General features: G+C 43.2%; 1 protein-coding gene across 7 annotated transcripts in view; it reads left to right on the plus strand.

The window, feature by feature from the left end:
* Window positions 1-17,226, plus strand: part of PATJ (PATJ crumbs cell polarity complex component) — a 147,755-nt gene extending 130,529 nt beyond the window's left edge. For 4 of the 7 annotated variants that reach the window (XM_048062237.2, XM_048062236.2, XM_067001723.1 and 1 more), the window contains 9 exons: window positions 276-423; window positions 1,613-1,699; window positions 4,431-4,548; window positions 5,989-6,029; window positions 6,299-6,421; window positions 7,515-7,619; window positions 10,943-11,043; window positions 12,704-12,827; window positions 14,583-17,226. In XM_048062237.2, the coding sequence (XP_047918194.2) occupies window positions 276-423; window positions 1,613-1,699; window positions 4,431-4,548; window positions 5,989-6,029; window positions 6,299-6,421; window positions 7,515-7,619; window positions 10,943-11,043; window positions 12,704-12,827; window positions 14,583-14,729 (994 nt within the window). In that variant the 3' untranslated portion in view covers window positions 14,730-17,226. The remainder of the gene's footprint in view (window positions 1-275; window positions 424-1,612; window positions 1,700-4,430; window positions 4,549-5,988; window positions 6,030-6,298; window positions 6,422-7,514; window positions 7,620-10,942; window positions 11,044-12,703; window positions 12,828-14,582) is intronic. The other 3 variants (XM_067001722.1, XM_067001724.1, XM_067001725.1) reach the window with 3 other exon arrangements.
* Window positions 17,227-17,564: the final 338 nt, after the last annotated feature.

Here is a 17,564-nt window from a genome sequence, read left to right on the forward strand (position 1 = left end):
CTTTTTATTTGTACAAGTGGTATTTTTCATGAATCTTTATGGATTAAACAGAACTAACAGAAAAAGGGGAAAGACAGCATTAAACGCAGCAAAACATGCCTCAATTTTAAAATTCAGATTATTTTTTTTACGCTCAAATAGTTGAATGGGGTATAAAACTTGTTCTTGCTCTTCTCACAGGTTTCTTTTAATGTCTCTTAAATGCAAGTAATCTAAATTGGTCTCCCAAAGAATATTGGATTGTGTAATTAGCCATATGCTTCTTGCATTGTTAGAAATGGAAGTGGAGTGTTTATCTCTGACATTGTTAAAGGAGGAGCTGCAGACCTAGACGGAAGATTAATTCAAGGAGATCAGATTTTGTCTGTTAATGGAGAGGATATGAGAAATGCCTCACAAGAGACTGTTGCCACTATACTTAAGGTGAGTACATAATACATTTAAGATATGGAATTGCAGTTACTGACACTGTGCGAGGTAATTATCCTGAAGTGCTATTTACTCATACACAGGACAGCTCAGACTGATTACAAAGACAGGAATTTCATCTGAAATTACTGCGAGAGATTCATTTAAAATCACTTCATGTGTATTTAGAAGTGGAATGGCATGAAATGAGAAAACAAAGACATGTATAATATTTAGACATTTATTTGAAAGCGCAACTGTATATTTCATAAGCTAGAAAAATATTTTGAAACCTGAGAGGCATACAAATGAGAGCTGCCCTGAAGGAAAACGCCTTTGGCTTTGCTGTACTAACCTGCAACTATAAAATTGCAACTTCAATCCGTTTCTGCACAGCTTTTCATCTTGCAGGAGTGGTTGTATACTTTGAAGTTGTGTGGTCTGGGAGAATTTGCCTTCTTCCGTTAGAAAGCATGTGGCTGCTGTCTGGGCTTGAGAGGGAGGAGAGGACCCGGGATGCCCCGACCACAAATTCCTGTTGTCAGCTCCTTCGTCAGGCTCCCAGGGCTGACAGCCCGGACCAAGGGTGAAATGAAGGGTGGGAGCGCTGCTGCGGACCCACGTGTATACAAAACTGCATCTGGAGGCGAGGGCTTTTTCCCTGCCATCTCCAGCAGTGTTCCTGCATGTGATTCCTTTCTTTCTGGAAAGGAAAGGCTAATTATTTCCTTGTTTTCTCCATCCAGGATTGGTACTTAGCCAAAAGGACTTTACCTATTTAAGAATTGGAAATTGGTGATATGAGGGTGTAATTGAAGCTGAGCCCATATGTATTAAATTCAGCCTTTTCTGTGGCTTTTTCCTCTGAAGTTTGTTCCATGAGTATTGTTTGTGACAGACTTCCATGGAAGAGTCAGGGGCTTTTCATTTGTTTTAATTGTGTAATTGGCCATCTGCAGTGTGACCTAAGAACCATTTGCCAGTAGAAACATTCATGCTGACTTCAGCAACCGGGATAAACCCCAGTCCAGGGACAGGTACTTCTTACATAGTCCAAATGAAAGTGTTAATATTTTTAGTATTCAGCGCATTGTGGTTTTCTTCCTGGGGTTGTGGTGCTGAATATAAACACAGTTCTCTCCAGGAGAGCGTGAAATGTTATATGTCTACTTAAATGCTGTACACTGTGGTTCTTTTTCCCAAGTGTGCCCAAGGCCTAGTGCATCTCGAGCTTGGGAGGTTGCGAGCTGGATCGTGGCTGTCAGCACGGAAAACATCCCAAAACAGTCAGGTTAGTGACAAATTCATACATATAAAATGAAGTTGTGAAGGGCAAGGAATGGGAACAGCGCACGGGGTTGCACACGAGGCTCAGTTCTTCTATCGACATTTACTGCTGAGGATGTGGAACAAAATACTTTATCACAATAATTTTCTTTGCTCAACTGCAGAAAAAGCATCGTGCTGAAGTGCTGAATAAGTGGAAGAATTGGTTAATGATTTTTTTGTTTGTTAGAGTGTCTTCCCGAAACGCATCAGAAATATGTAATATCTTTCTCAAATGATGATGCCCAGAAGTTTTTTAGACCTGCAAAAAACACTGAATGCATTTGCTGCAGCTGCTTTGTCAATCAAAATGAGTTAATGAAACTGAACTGTATCTTCGCCTATCTTATGGCAGAACCACATGAGAGCTGCTTTGCTCTCAAAGAAAACACAGAGCAATTTCCTGCTTCACTTGCTTTTTACCTGAAGCGAGGACAACAATTCATTTTTCAATCAGTGCAGGGCTTTCCCCCTCTTCTGACTCCCCCCAATCCACTCAGACATTGATACTATTAGTATTAAAGTCTAAGTACAGCAAGGAGGAGAAGCAAGGCTTAGATGACTTAGAAAACTGGTTTTTAATGGATTTTTCCTTCTGAAGACTGACTGTTTTGCCATGATATTGAAGTTGCAAATGTCCCAGAGAGAGACGAGCTGTGGTTCACAGCAATGCAATTGCTATGGAGTGTTTTGCCCCCTCTCTGCACGGGGGCAGCTGTTGGGGACATGGAAGATGTTGCCAGCACGCCTCCTTCTCCTCGGCACACAGAGGGCAGGCAGCAGAGGCTGAGCACCAGTGGGATCCAGCCCAACCTCCACAAATGCTAAGAGAAGGGCTTGGTTTTAGAAATGGCAAGGAGCAATAGGAGACTTAGGGATGTAATTTAAAGCAGAAATGTTTTTAAGGGAAAAAAAAAACAATCCTAGTGATCAGGTCGGTAGAAAAGAGGCTCGTCCTTGATTTCGTGCATGAACAATCCAAAAGGGTGCCAAAAATCATAGTCATGTGGCATGATTTCTTAACTTTATAAAGGCCAGCAGTGATCCAGTCCACTGTCTGTGTGGGTGAAGTGTCAGGAAGGGCTAAGGAGCCTGTAGCCATGTGGGAACAGCTGTGCTAAGCCCGGCTTTAAAAATAATGCCTAAATATTGTTGGAGAAACATCTGCATTCAGGCAAGGAAAAATGAAGCAACAGAGGAAAATGATACTGATTGCATTAAGTAAAGACAGCAGTCGTGATTATTACTTTTTGGGTTGTTTCATCAACAGCTAGCATAAGCAAGAGCTTTGTAATCAAAAAGTGGTAGTTAAAAATGATTACATATTGCAATGTAAACTCATAGCTGAAGCAAAATGCCATAGTATCTGACGTGATTCTAGGTAGAAAATAAAATCAAGTGCTAACGATGTCATCCCCTTTCTTTCTAGCATTTTGTAGCTTTTTCAGGAACCTGTTAATTTCTGTATTTCTTTTAATACGAGAAGTCTTAGTTGCTGCTCTTAATGCAGAGTCATTGGAGAGCCTTCATCTCTCGGCTCCGAATTGACTTGGTGATTTTGAAAATGGAATAAATGTTTCTCAGCAAAACAGTTCCAAGAGTTATAAAAATCTTGGCAGATAATACGGCAAATCAGCTTGAACGATTTGCACAACTGTGAGCGATGTGTTAGAAGCTGCTGGCCAAGAGCATCCAGAACTTTTGTCCTCACTTGGCTTTTTTTTGGTCTGTTGCATACCTTTAACAGTAGACACATAAGCCTCGTGGTGCAGGACAGTGATTTCTTTCACGCACATTGCAAATTGTGTTAACTGACCCATGAATTGGCAACTAGACGTGGAAATTGTGCTCTGCCTGTTGTTCGTCACTGACAGCTGCACACTGGTCAGTTAGGATGAATGCTGCCAGAGCTTTTGATTCGCCGCCTAATGCATTTAGAGGAAGAAAGCTCTGCTGTGCGCCCAGAAGTGTGGAGCAGATCTTTGTTTTGTATAAGCCAGCTTAGCTGAAAAGGTCTGGCCGCAGTGAAACCTGTTGTTCAGACACATTTCCTAAACTGATAACGATGTTTCCTCCGAGGGGGAGCAGAGTCTGAAGATAAGGCCAGATATGGAGATAGGGAAAAGCAGCGCTGGAAGGGAGCAGTGCAGAATCGATAGCGTGCACGAGCAGCTATCTGCCAGCTTGTCCCTCCTGTTGGCAGTAAGACACGGGCATCCTGTGCTGTACCTCCATTGTTATTCTGGAAATAGGGGGGAGATTCCTGGTTAAATGGTCGTGGGGAAGATGCCCAGATTTATCAGCAACCATTATTCCCCCTTGTCCTTAGGTTTGGAGCCAAACTGGGAGTAAGCAATGGAGGAGGTTAATCCTGCTTCTGTATGACCTCTAGAGCAGATCACAGAATCACAGAGTGGTTGAGGGTGGAAGGGACCTCTGGAGGTCGTCTGCCCCCAAAACCCCCAAGTGCCATTCTGTAGTACCATTGAGCAACTCTACACGTGTGCCCACAACACAGAGACAGATTGTGGTAGGCTCCATCTGTGGAAATGAAGCTGGGGGTTTCCACTCGTGTGGCCGATGTGGCATTTACAGTCTGATTTCCCAGAGGACAGCTGCGCCCGTATGTCGCAGGAGCTGGTTTGAAGCTAACGTTTGGGTTTGACTCTCAGGTTCTGATTTATGTTTAATTTCAGGTGAGCCAACAGAGTGCCCACAGCCATTTCCACCCTGCACTCGCTCCGGTCCTCTCTACCTTGCAGAATTTTGTCAGCACGAAAAGGTCTTCAGCAGATGTGTCTCAGAGAAACTCAGGTATTTTCCGGACAGCTGTCAGAATAGCTGCATGTTGCTTGCACTGTTGCTCTTTTTGTACAAAAGCAAAATTGAATACTTGAGTCTGGTTTTCCTACACAGCCTCCCAGAAGACGTACCACTGATGTTTTAAGACCCTTAACACTTTCCAGCAGATGACATTGCTTTCATGTCTCGTAGTAGAGTAATGGCTCCTCTATTTTAAATGCACAATTCTTGCGCCCTGCTATTCCCCAGCGCCCTTGTCGGAGGCTTAGCACAGGCAAGGTTCTTGTAGAATAGTTTTTTTCAGGGAATAAAGCTGCCACCACTTCATTTATATCTTTGTTGCTCTTGAATGTATAAAAGGGTGTTTTGTAATGAGAAAGTCACAATGCCCAGATTGCAATTTGCAGATTTAGCAAGTGCTGAATCTACAACCTGCAGGAACTTGTAGAGGGCCTGCGCGTTCGTGTGCTCTGACCTGAGTCAGAAATTTGTAACCTTAGCTTGTGGCTGACCATGGGCAGAAGACATTTCTTCTGGCTTTTGGCATGCACTGGAGGAGGCACATGTGGCTTTTTAGGCAGCCTTCCTTGCACCATTTTGATGAAGGGCCCTGCAGCTCTAACAGTGCGTGTCTGCGTGTCCTGGTTCAGTGTCCCCAAGGCTGGGCTTCCCGCGGTGTCGGACCTTGCTGCACCTCAGCAGTCCTGCCTTGAGCACTCATAACAGATAGCTGCACAAGCACATGTGTGGCAGTAAGAAATACTGATACGTGTTAACATAAATCTTCTAAAAGATTCTTAAAACAGGTTAATTACAGCTGTTACAATTAGGGATTATTACAGCAGAGCCCAGGACCTGACTACACCGTCAGCTTTTAAGCTATTTAGTCCCAGTCAAATGATCCATTTGCAGCGTCCCTTTTTTCTTCTATTTTTTGAATGTTTTGAGTACTTTTAAATGTCCTGTGGCTAGATATATGCCAGCCAGACTTCCTGGTTGTCTATTATTTACAAATACAGCACAAATTAGAACAGGAAATCAATGGAACCTCAGCAGTCTCAGACCAGCCGTGTGCCCTACCCTTTGTGGTGGGGACACTGATTTATGAATAATAAGGCAATCTTTAATTGAGTGAAATGCACAATAGGGCTTTTCTTCAGGCCAGCAGAGTGCTGCTATTCAAGAGATTGTGGTGAGCAGTGGCTGTGCGACAATGGGCATCACAGTGGCATCCGTCAGGCTGAGTGATTGCATCCGTATTCATCTCTTGGTGAAACAGCAATCCTGTCCTCCTCACGTGAGCAGCGCTGCCTGATTTGGCACAGGAAGGGCTGTGCTTCTGCTTGGTGATAACTCTGACTAGGCAGCAAGGGACCATTGTCACCTGACAGTGTTATCTCTTAATTATATTATCTCTTAATTACAGAAGCTAATTGTTTGTTTCTTTATTAGTAGGAGCAGATACGGGCCCAAGGACTGTGGAGATAACAAGGGTCAGTGAGTTATTTTCTATCAATTCAAAAAGCTGACACCTTTGACTGAAGTTGTTAATTTTTGTAGTGTTCCTCAGAAGTAAAATTGCATTGTTTGTTTGCAGTAGGTTGTCCAATGTATGTCTGTGTAATGGGACCTGTATGTGCATGTCAAACTTATATTTCACCACGTTGCATAAATCAGATGGGTTATACCCTAAACATTGACCTCTGTAAGCGGCCCCAGTTGAAAAAGTTTTTGTTTTTTTTTTTTTTTTGCTTTCTTTTAGGGACCAAATGATGCGCTTGGTATCAGTATAGCAGGAGGGAAGGGGAGTCCTTTGGGAGATATTCCTATCTTCATTGCTATGATTCAAGCCAGTGGTGTGGCTGCACGTACCCAAAGACTCAGAGTGAGTAGAGGAATCTTCTCAACACTTTCCATTTCGTCTGTTGTGACTCTCTCAGAGAAGAAGGAGGCTCAGGTGCTTCTGTATATGCCCTCACTTTGATAATGTCTCATAGGCTACTCTGTCCCTGTTTAAAAACAAATGTGCAAAAAAGCCCTGTCTCTCCCTTCCCCTTTTGATTATATTGCATCTGGGGATAATTGTGATTGCCTACATGGCAAAGACGTTAAGAGAACATAAATGCATTTGCAGTAGTCTTTGAATGTGTTTGAACAAAAATGAATAAGCTGGAAGATCTACAGCATATGTTCATCCAGACCCAGGGAGGACAGCAACAAGCTCTCTGGAAGTGGCACACGTTCTGGAGACTTCAGATTGGGCATTGTTTTAGAGCTCAAACAAGACAAACAACATCAGAAGTTAGTTGTTTGATCTCAAAGCCCTGATAAAGGAATGCAAAAAGAAAATGCTTATATCAGACCCACAAGATAAGTGGGTATTTCTAGGAGTGACCATGCTGATCATTTACCAAGTTTGGAGAGCATTTCAGGGAGTCATTAGTATTGAAGAGAACTTAATGTGCAGTTAGTTACATAGGAAAACTTTGGCCCCTGAGGTTCAGTAGCAAACAGTGCTATATTCATGCTGTGTCTCTAGTAGAAATACACAGTAGTGTTAAGTGCCAGGGTCAAAATCAGTTTTTTTTTGTATAAAGAGAGGTGCCTGCTTTCCTATAGTGCTTTCATCATGTGCCTACATAATCTATAAGAAAAGAACTTCTCTGCACAAACGGACACAAATAAGTCATTTTTGGATGGGAGAACAGCAGTCAATCTCACCCTCTCTGTTTGCAAATGGAAACAACAAAATACAACCCACCTTTGTTTCTCTGATTGCATTGTTATTTTAAAAAAAATTCGTATTGTACTTGCTCTAAAGAATGGTAAACGATCGCTGGCAATGTAGAATTCTCACAAAAGCGATCCTGCAAAGGAGAAGCATGACTGTGCAGTGCCAAGTTCATGAGGAATTTTAAGCATTCTTAATTTTAATTTTCCTTAATGCTAGTAATTTTCCATTACTGTTGTACTTTTAGGTTGGAGATCGGATTGTCAGTATTAATGGGCAACCTTTGGATGGGCTGTCTCACGCAGATGCTGTTAATCTACTAAAGAATGCTTATGGGAGCATTATCCTGCAGGTATGGTGATAAATTGAACATGCAGCTGCATGAGGGTAGATAAATGGCATTCAGGAAAAAAAAAACCTAAGCATCACTGGCACAAGGCATCACAGAATTGCAGGGTGCTTGCTGATGGGAATTACACGGAATGAAAGCAAGAAATAATTTTCATTCAAAAATTATTTATTGCCACTCGTACAGGCTGTGAGCATGATTATATAAAAGCGTAACAAAGAGAACAAAATAACTTGTTGCTACACATGATAAATCAACAAGCTTCCAAGGTTTTTTTCATCTGAAGTTAGCAGGAACAAGGAATTGTGTGTGTGTACATGTGCATGCATGCCACTAGACTGTGACCAAACTGTCCACAGTGTTAATTTCCTTGCTCTTGAAAGGGGGAGAAGAAAGAATGTTAGCAGCACTTAGTAAGAATGATAGCATCATCATCAAGACAGTGCTGTCTAGAATTAATTATTCTACAGGTAATGAATAATAACACTCAAGAGAGAAGAGGAGGTTTATCACTGCCACGTTTTTATGAAAAGAAGACATGTTCTACCACTTTGGTTCTAATTGCTGCTTGCTGGTATATTCGTCTTTAGTTTATTTTTATGTTTACACGAAGAAATAGGAAAAATACTTGCCAGAGAGAATTCAAAATACTACTCATTTGCAGAATTATTGTAACAATTGGAAAATAAGCTTAAGACATGCCACTAAAATCTACTCTAATTTTATCATCAACATATTGGACTCGAACACATCTTGAGAGATTTTTGCAGGCTTCTTACTTTCATTACAACTTAAATGTTACTATAAAAGGCAAAAATGTGAGGGGGGGGGAAGAAGAAAAGGCATGATAATAAACTTAGTTTTAGACTCGTTTATTCTTTGTTTTGTCTGTCCATGAACTGCTGACCCCCTAAGTGATGAGCCAGTTCCAGAGCAGATGGTGTATTTGTGTAGTTCCATTGAAGTCAGAGGAACTACTCAGATACACACCAGCTGAGGATTTTCTGTTAAATTATAGTTATCATATTGTTACTAACGTTGAGTAATTTCACTTTTCGTGTCAACAGTATTCCCTGAATAGAAAATGAAAGCTTGCTGCAGAACCCCAAATTGCTAATCTTGAAAGCTGTAATACAGCGTATCCCACCTCATCATGCATTTAAAAATATTCCTGATGAAGCACGCTGTCAGTTGTTCGCTCACATAAACAAAGAGGTTGTTCTAGAAATGTCTTTGGTTTTGTCACTTGACAGTTTTTCTTCCACAATTTCGCTGTCTAGCTCAAAATGTGTTGAATACTTTTACAGATGATACAGGGTTTTCTGATTGAAGGGAGTCTATTTTCCCCTGTTCAAAATCTGCTCTGGCAGGCTGTATTTTGATAGCAGCAGGGAGGTAGCGGAGAAGCCCTGCCGTCAGCGCGGCGATACGGTCAGGTTACGTGCTAACTGCAGGTACTTCTCAATCGCCGGGCTGCTTTTTTATTAAAACAATCTAAATGAAATAATCCTATCGATGCGATAATCATGACTGATGTGTCATTAAGTAATTCTGTTTATTATCGGGTTAGACCACTTCATGGCAAACTGCTCTGAAAGGTCAGATAATTGCGTTCAGTGGTGTGGAAAGGCTTATTATCAGCACGTCCTGGGAAGGATGGTAAAGGAGTTTGCAAATGCTGTTTGCAAATGGGAGATTAGGGTCTCAGGGGAACAATCATCCCTTCCGGCTGTTTTGATGCTTTGGTTTAATTTAATTTCTTTTCTGCAGGTGTAGTAATGAGATAAGGAGAAGCTTTTTTACAAGGTTGTTGAACTCTGATACATTCTTACTGCCAACTGAAGATTTTTGAATATAGATTTATTTTACTCTATTTTATTTAACAACAAAATATGACAAATACTGGCTGGCACTCCTTCCCCTTCTGCACTGGGAAGGAAAACTTAACGGCGCCTTTGCTGCCTGAGCCAGGTGCAGCTGTCTCCTCTGCGGACCCTTTCATTAAGGGCATCTGGGAACCTTAGTCCTGGGATGCGAAATTTGCACTAGAACTCAGCTTTTTTCCTAGAAAACGCTACCACCCTCTTGGTTCCAAATGATTAGAGAGGGGGAAATACTGTTGTGGCTGAATTGTGAACATTCACTTAAAATGGGGGATTTATATAATGGATTTTTTTTTTTAATTTCAGGAAGGTATGTTTCCCTTAAGCCATGTTCCCAGCAAGGAGTGGAAAAAGTCCCTGTTAATTTCGATAAAATAAAGCCACAAATAGCTAGAGAAAGTACTGAAAATGAACTTACTGGCTACTTGTCACTGTCGCTGAACCAAACCCCTGTACAATAAACATCAAGCAGAGATGAGCATCCCATCAGAGGGAGATGTTCTAAGTGGCTTCCTCAAACGTTTTCCAGAAAAAAGAAAAAAAAAAAAAGAAAAAAACTAGCATACAGTGAAAGGTTGAAAAAATCTAGAGCGGGCCTTGACACTTTGTCTTTAATGAACCCCATTGGGCCTGCATCCTGCAAGCTATTTATTCCTTGTGAGACCAGCTCTGGGACCAGCAGACCCCAAACCTTGGAGTTTAAGTCACCTCTTTCTCAGTACATCTCAGTACCAGCTAGGCTTTGTACCTACCCTATGAAACATCAGTATGGTTGTTTTAAAAAGCCTGAGTGAGCTTGCTTCTTCATATCCCATCAGATGTTGTTAGCTCTGTTAATTAGTGTGTCGTGGTAGTTCCTGGTGATTTCAGAGTGATGCAGGGCCGTAACTGGGCAGTTTTCAGAATCGCGTTTGTTGCGTTTAGTGGAAATGCTGGAGAAACCGCAGAGAAGTTGAAACCAAGGATTCATTTCTCCCCCCCTCAGCAAACAAATCGATCTGAGGTGTTTCAGGACCTTTGCCCAATAGGCCTTTGGATCTCTGTATTTGGACCTTTACGTTGAAGCACCTTGCCAATCCTCAGCACCTCCTGTTGGCTCTGAGACACACGTCCTTCTTTGTCAGACAAATCTCCTTCTCTGCATTATCCAGAAAGCCCATTTCCCTCTGCTGGGTACCTGAGTGCTGGTCATGTAAAGGCAACAGAAAGCTCCAGAGCAAAGTTTACGTTTAACCCCAGAAAGGTGGCTCTCAATGATTTTTTAACACTTATTTGAAAATGTCGAATTAGTAGGAAATTTAAGAAAGTAGGACTTGTATTTGAAATTTGATTGAAAAACATAAACATCCGTTTTTCCTATTAGCTGTTTTCTATGTAATTAGCTAAGGTGTCTCTGGTATTAAGTGAGCACACACAGCATTTCATTGCCTCCTTTCTGCTTAGGTTGTGGCTGATACCAACATCAGTGCTATCGCTACCCAGCTGGAGAGCATGTCTGCAGGATGTAACCTCAACTCTTCTGAGCATGCTTCTGAAGATCCTGAGTAAGTTTGTAATAGTCTGCATAAGTGAGATGGATTTCTGTGCCCCATGCAAGGGAAAAGCCAGGGTGGTGAAGGAGGTCTCTTCCCATTGCTTTTCTCTCTAATTTTCCATCACCTTTAAAATGGTAACTGTGACATTCTCCAAGCTGATTACACACCTGTGTCCATCTCTACCTGCTGACGGAAATTGTCTAAGTAAGGACACAAAATGTGTTTCCAAACACTTGCCTTATCTTGTCCTTTCTAATGGTTATGCTGACATGGTAGTTCTGCATTTGTCTGCTGGCCTCTGTGCCTGACAGGAGTTCTGATTATAGCAATTCAAAATCATTTGTCATTGGCAGAGCAAGACAAGAGGTATTAAAAAAAAATGGTATTGGAGACAAATCTTTCAAAACATGTCCAAGAACTTTGTCTTTTTTTAGATGTACAGTTCTTAAAAAGTCTCACTGCATTTTTTCTACCTATAGCACTTCTATACGGTGATAAAGTTAGAGACCGAGCCCTCCCATGGCCACGCATCATTACCCATCACGTGCTTTTTAGGGCGGCTCATAGCATTCCAGTTACCATTTTGAAATTCATTTCATTTTCATTTTGGTTTATTAGCTTCATTATGTTCTTCATTTTCATTCTTTGATTCATTATATTTACTTTAAGAAGCTGAGATGCAAGTTGCTGCCCTACCTCAGGGGGATTTTGAGTATAAAACTTGAGCTATTTATGCTGCATTCACCAGTCTTACAATGTAAGGAACTGTTTTTATTGCTGCTCTCAAAGGAGAATTGCTTACTTCACAAAAAGATCTGTATTCTTGTTTTATATCAAAATAGTATGGAAATTTAAATTTGAAAATAGGAAGCAGAATTAGGTAGGCGCATGCATTCAGTCTGTCCTAAAGAAATAGCTAGGTACGACTCTTTATGAGCTGCGCCTTTAATTAGGCAGATGCCAAACAGCATTTGTCCAGAATAGTTCTTTCTAAATATGTAGAGATTATTTTTTCTGATTTGAGGTAGATATATAGATAAGAATGGCCTGGACTCCACCAAAAACCTTGCGATGCAGACAGTAAAAGCCCCTGAAGGGCAGTCCAGGGTCTAAGCAAGGCGCTGAGTGAGGGGCTCTCTGGAGTCAGCCCCTGGGGTTAGGAGGCGCAGGGATGGAGTGGGATAAAAGTTCTTAGAAACTGCCCAAAGAGCTTGCAGTAGAGGTGAGACTACAAACACGAGTGTTCCTGGCTGCAGCCTGTCTATTAGCCTCATCCCAGTGAAATCATAAAATCAAATGACGCTGTAAGGAAGCTGCTGCAGTTGCCACTTTCCCAAACTGAAGATGACAGCCTGGCTGGTAAGAAAGCAAACGCTCCTTTATGTATATGCGCAGCAACTGCAGATTAGAGAAGCAGCACTCCTGTGTCAGAGAGAAGTGCTCTTGTTGAGCTCTTTAAAAGTATTTTCAAAGGGAGGAGCTGAAGCCTGCGGAACAGCTTGCGAGCTCAGGGCTGTGCAGGAGTGTGTTTGAGCCCAAGGCCGAGAATCCTGCTCGGTGACTGTGTAAAAAACTTGTTGGTAGATGAATATCTCTGTAAGCGTTCCTTCTGCAGGAAGTCCTCAGGGACAGACGTTGTTATTCTAAGTGATATTTATTGTGTTTTCAGAGCACCTCAGCCTAAGATTATTACTTTGGAGAAAGGCTCTGATGGACTGGGATTTAGTATTGTAGGGGGGTATGGAAGTCCCCATGGAGACCTGCCCATTTATGTCAAGACTATATTTGCCAAGGTATCTCTTTTTGTTTTGTTTTCTCCCTTTTTCTTTATTATCTTTAAAAATAAACGTAAGATTTGGCTTGGATAATATATATGGAGTTGAAAGCAAAATGTACCGTCTAGGTACGTTGATGTGAGCGGCCCCAGAACGCACAGCTGGCTTCTCAGTTTATATTTCACGTTGCTGATGGCTGAAACAAGATACTTTATCTCAGCAAAATTGGTCTGTGTTCTTTGGAAACTTGGTTTTATACATTAAAATATTTATAGAGCGGTTTTCTATCTGCAAATCTCGGTGCCTTCCAAGCAGTGTGGAGGCATCATTTTTCCTGCTGTCCACGAGAGGAGGCAGTTGCAGAGATGTCGTGTCCTTGTGGCTGAGCTTCAGCTGCAAAGCCCTGTGCTCAGACGGTCAGCCCAATGAGATAAACCACCGAAAGAACAAAACGCCATACCACGTGGCTCCATGATGAATTGGCTTCCGCATCAGTCCTGGCTTTAGTTATTCTCCCCCGCTTCCAGCTTTGCTCTCAAGCCCTCTGTGAGTGCTCCCCTCTCTGTGCTGGCTGGTTGCTGCCTGAGCTGCTCGCGGTGCGGCTGCCGCAGCTGGTCCCTGGCTCTGAACGTCAGGGGAGGACTGCCAGGTACAGCAATGGCTCCGGCCACCAAGGAACTGGTACTTTACAGCCTTGTCTTGAGAAAAATTGCCCCAAAATGGCCACAGATGTGGAGGGAGAAGTGCCCCCTTCCTCCCCCCATCCTGCTGCTGAGAATGCCCTCTGCATGTGCCAGCAACATCCTCTCATGGAACCAGGACTGATGTAATTCTGGAAACGGGGGGGAGAAAGCAGCGGGAATTAGGGATAGTTTACATAAAGAGACTTGAAGTCAGTCGCACAAAATTGTTTGTCCTGTGCCCGCTTGCTGTCAGTTGTGTCAGCGTTTTTGGCAGGGTAGGTGATACTAAAAAATAAAATTAAATTAAACCTTCAACCTTGTGTTGAAGTTCAAACCACAGATACCTGGTCTTTTCACAACTTCCACTTATTCCCATGAGAAGATACTGTGCCTTTAAATGGATGCTCAGATTTACAGGCTCATAGAGGTGAGCACAGCTGAGAAACCCCCAAATCACAGCTGGGATCCACCGCAGCCGCTGATGGGGCCGCGGGACAGAGCCAGACACCATGAGCCAGCCTCTGGGCAGGGCAGGGGCTCAGGATTTGGGCAAAAGAGCCGTGTTCAGGAGCTCAGAAGGAGAACAGCCATTTCTGAAGCTCTGTGCGAGCTGCCCAGGACCTTCTGTCGAGCCCAGCTCTGTCTGGGGCTTGGGGCAGTGCCCAGGCTGTTGTCTTGCATGAGCTCTGCATCTCCCTTCCCACATTTTTAACCCATTTTTCAGCGCTAGGTGCAGAATACGTTGACATACTGCTTTAACAAGTGTCTGCAGAATCATAAAAGACAGAACCAATCTTTACACTGCGTTGTTTCCAGGGGATGAGCTGATTCCCCTTTTCCCTGGGGTGTAATTCCTCCCCGTGCTGCCCCAGACCAGCAGGAGCTGGGTAAGCGGTGTCAGCGGAGGGCAATGTCCAAGCATTCCAGGAGATTTGGGCACTGCACAACAACTCTCTCCTTTTCTGTGTCCCCCACCCAGCTACGGTGGGATTTCCAGAGCTGCATCCCTCCTCATTTCATCCATCAGCATTAGGAGAGGTGGGAGGGCTCCGTGCTACCAGCCGCTAACGTTTCCTTTTGCCATTTGCAGGGAGCAGCTGCGGACGATGGCAGACTGAAGCGTGGCGATCAGATTTTAGCAGTTAATGGGGAAGCTTTGGAAGGTGTTACTCATGAGCAAGCTGTAGCTATTCTGAAGCGCCAGAAAGGAACTGTGACATTAACGGTGTTATCATGAATGTCATTGCACTTGCAGAGATAAATACAATTATTTTAGAACATCAGTAGAGCTATAATAATACCGTTCAGCCCTGAGCCGGATGTAAAGCAAACTCTGGCGAAAATTAATCAGTATTCACCCCGTTGCCAGAATGGGTAGTGTGCATCTTGAGCTTCATTTAGCCTTCCCCATCGATCAGCCTTTCTCCCCACCCTCCCCTACTTCTGGTGGCTTTTAAGTTTCCCCTGGACAAGTCTAATTAAGAAACTTCAAAGAATAATATCAGTTTTACGTTCTGCATCAGTTTATCCCCACCGGTCTGAACCCAGATACAACTGCTGAACCTGGGCTCTGTTCACACACAAAAGAGAATTTAGATCATCAGCTGATCTCATCTGATGAGCAGAAATAAACGCTGAGTGACTTGTCATCTCACTCATGATTTACTTATGCTAATTGTCCTTTCAAGTATGCCAGAAAACATTAGCAATGTAATTAAATTACCACTGTTCCAAATGATGAAATATCAAATTCTCCTCTGGGAAATTATTTGTGCTCGGCACAGTAAGTCTGATAGTCAAATGTGAACTTCTCATGTTTATCTCTTTGGGTAGGTCTATGGAAGTTAGTCAGAGGTAATTACTGTGATGTGTCAATTTGCAGCCTTTAGCATGAAAAATAAACCAGGGGAGGGGCGATTTTTTTTTTAGGCTTTTAAAACATTTGAGCCTTTTCAGATATTTAAGCAGCATGAACAACAACGTATCTCGTTCTAATTATATTTTTAAAGAAGAAACGTGCTGATATACGCCAGGCATGTTGCATACAAAGACAGTTGTTGTGCCAAGTTGCAGCATAATTGTTCATCCTGAAACTTTAATGAAGACAAAAGTTTGCTTCGGCAACGTGATCCAGTAATTCTAGTAATGATGGCGAGCTGTCCCTCTGCACATTGTCTTTAAGGCTAGATGAAGTTAATCCAAACCAGCAAACCGTTTCCAGGAGGCTCCTCGGGAACAGATAGCGCAGGAAGAGGTTTTCATGGATCACAGAGGATGGCTCTCTCCTGGGGGTGCCGGAGCTCAGGTTTGGGTAATACCACGTAACACCAGGCAGCCGTGAGCTGGTCGCTGCAGAGAACTGCTGGGGCAGGGTGAGGAGCTGTCCTCCCCGGGGCAGAGCACGCAGCGCGTGGGGGGGTTCCCAGCCTTGCCCCCCAGGTCAGACGGTGCGGTCGAAGCCCCTGACTTCTTTGCTTTGACCTTGGCCGGGAGGGAGCACACTGAAACCCACAAGGAGCCCTCCTGGGGCTCCCTGTGTGTTGGAGGTGGGGTGCAGCAGCGTTCAGACAAAATTCGGTAACTGGGTTACGTGCCGCAGCCGTTCCTGCAGTGATTATACGGCTGCGGCCTTGGCGATTTAGAAAATGAGTTTGGCAGGCAGATTAATGGCAGTGCCAGTCATTGTGCTTTAATCTTCCCATGCAGAGGAACGGTGGGGTTTTGGAGGAAGCAGCCCAGTCTGATTCGGGCTATTTGGTGTAATTTATAATGATGATGTAGCTGGGAGAAATGAAAAAGGGGGGGGAGGGATCAAAACTGGCTGTTTGATGTGAAAAATCCTTCGAAATAAATGGAAAGAGAATTCAGAAGCTGTACTGTAATAACTGAGTAGCCCAGGCTTAGCATTAAGTGCCGTTGGTCTGTGCGCTGTAGCTGGGTGGCTCTTCCCTCGTTTTATGGAAAGCACATACACTGACGCGAGGTGAACTACGCTGAAATAAGCAAGCTGCGATTAGCTCTCACTGCAAAGGTTTTCCTTAGTTCCTTTAGAAGTTTTCCTTAGGAAATCACAAAGTGCATTTAGCCTGCTGGAGCAGTTAGTGGGTGGTGTGTTAATGGTATTGAACCGAGGAATTCTTAACAGACCGCTTTGGGTTGCAGAAGTGTCCAAGGCATGCAGAAGTTGAGGCAGGCAGGTGAGATGTGAAGAGGCACCCTCAGAAATAGCGTGTGGAATTTATGAACAAAATGTAATGGTTCCTCTGATCATTTTTATAGCCGTTGCATTCCTACTCTAAGATGTTGCTGCATTTAATCGATGAAGTTTTACATGGCTATTTGTTAGCCTGTTATGCACATACTGTTCATACTGCACATAAAGAATAGGATTTATGGGCTGGGATATTTTGCACTTCTCATTGCTCAGAATGAGATAACATTTTCTGCTTCTTGTAATTTGCACTTTGTGTCTTGAATATATTACTGCCAAAAATCATATTGCAACTAATTGATAAACCAGTGACCATGCGGAGAAGCGTGTGCTGTTGTACAGGACCAAGTTAGATAATTAAATTTGCACTACGCTTGTCTGGGTTGAGGTGTTCTGGTTTGTTTAAAACTTTATTTCTGCGCAAGGGAAAAGCAATTAAACCTCCTGATTGTATGTTTACATATATCAGTAAAATAAGACATTTTATGACTTCAAAGATTCTAAATAAAACTCGGTTACATAAGTAGCTGTGCATTATTTTTTTTAAGGCATTGCAAAATTGTATTGCATGAGATGTCTTTGTTTGCTCATTATTGCCTTCCTAGGGGAGCAGGAGCCGCCGCAGCTGCAGGAGCGACCAGAGGCCGTGGTGCCAGCTGGGGGCTCCTGCCCAGGTCACCGGCTCGCTCTGGAGCAAGACCCTCACGGGGAGGGAGCCCCCCTTTGTGCGTCTGTGCTCCGTCAGAGGGCTACTGCTGCCTTGCAGGTGGCTCCTGCCTGGTAAAGGTTTTGAATCAGGGGAACTTCACAAAAGGTGGCTCACGTGAGAGATCCAAGGGTCTGGTGTGCAGGCAGCAAAAA

This window comes from Anser cygnoides, chromosome 8 (assembly GCF_040182565.1).
Source record: "Anser cygnoides isolate HZ-2024a breed goose chromosome 8, Taihu_goose_T2T_genome, whole genome shotgun sequence".
Taxonomy (NCBI): domain Eukaryota; kingdom Metazoa; phylum Chordata; class Aves; order Anseriformes; family Anatidae; genus Anser; species Anser cygnoides.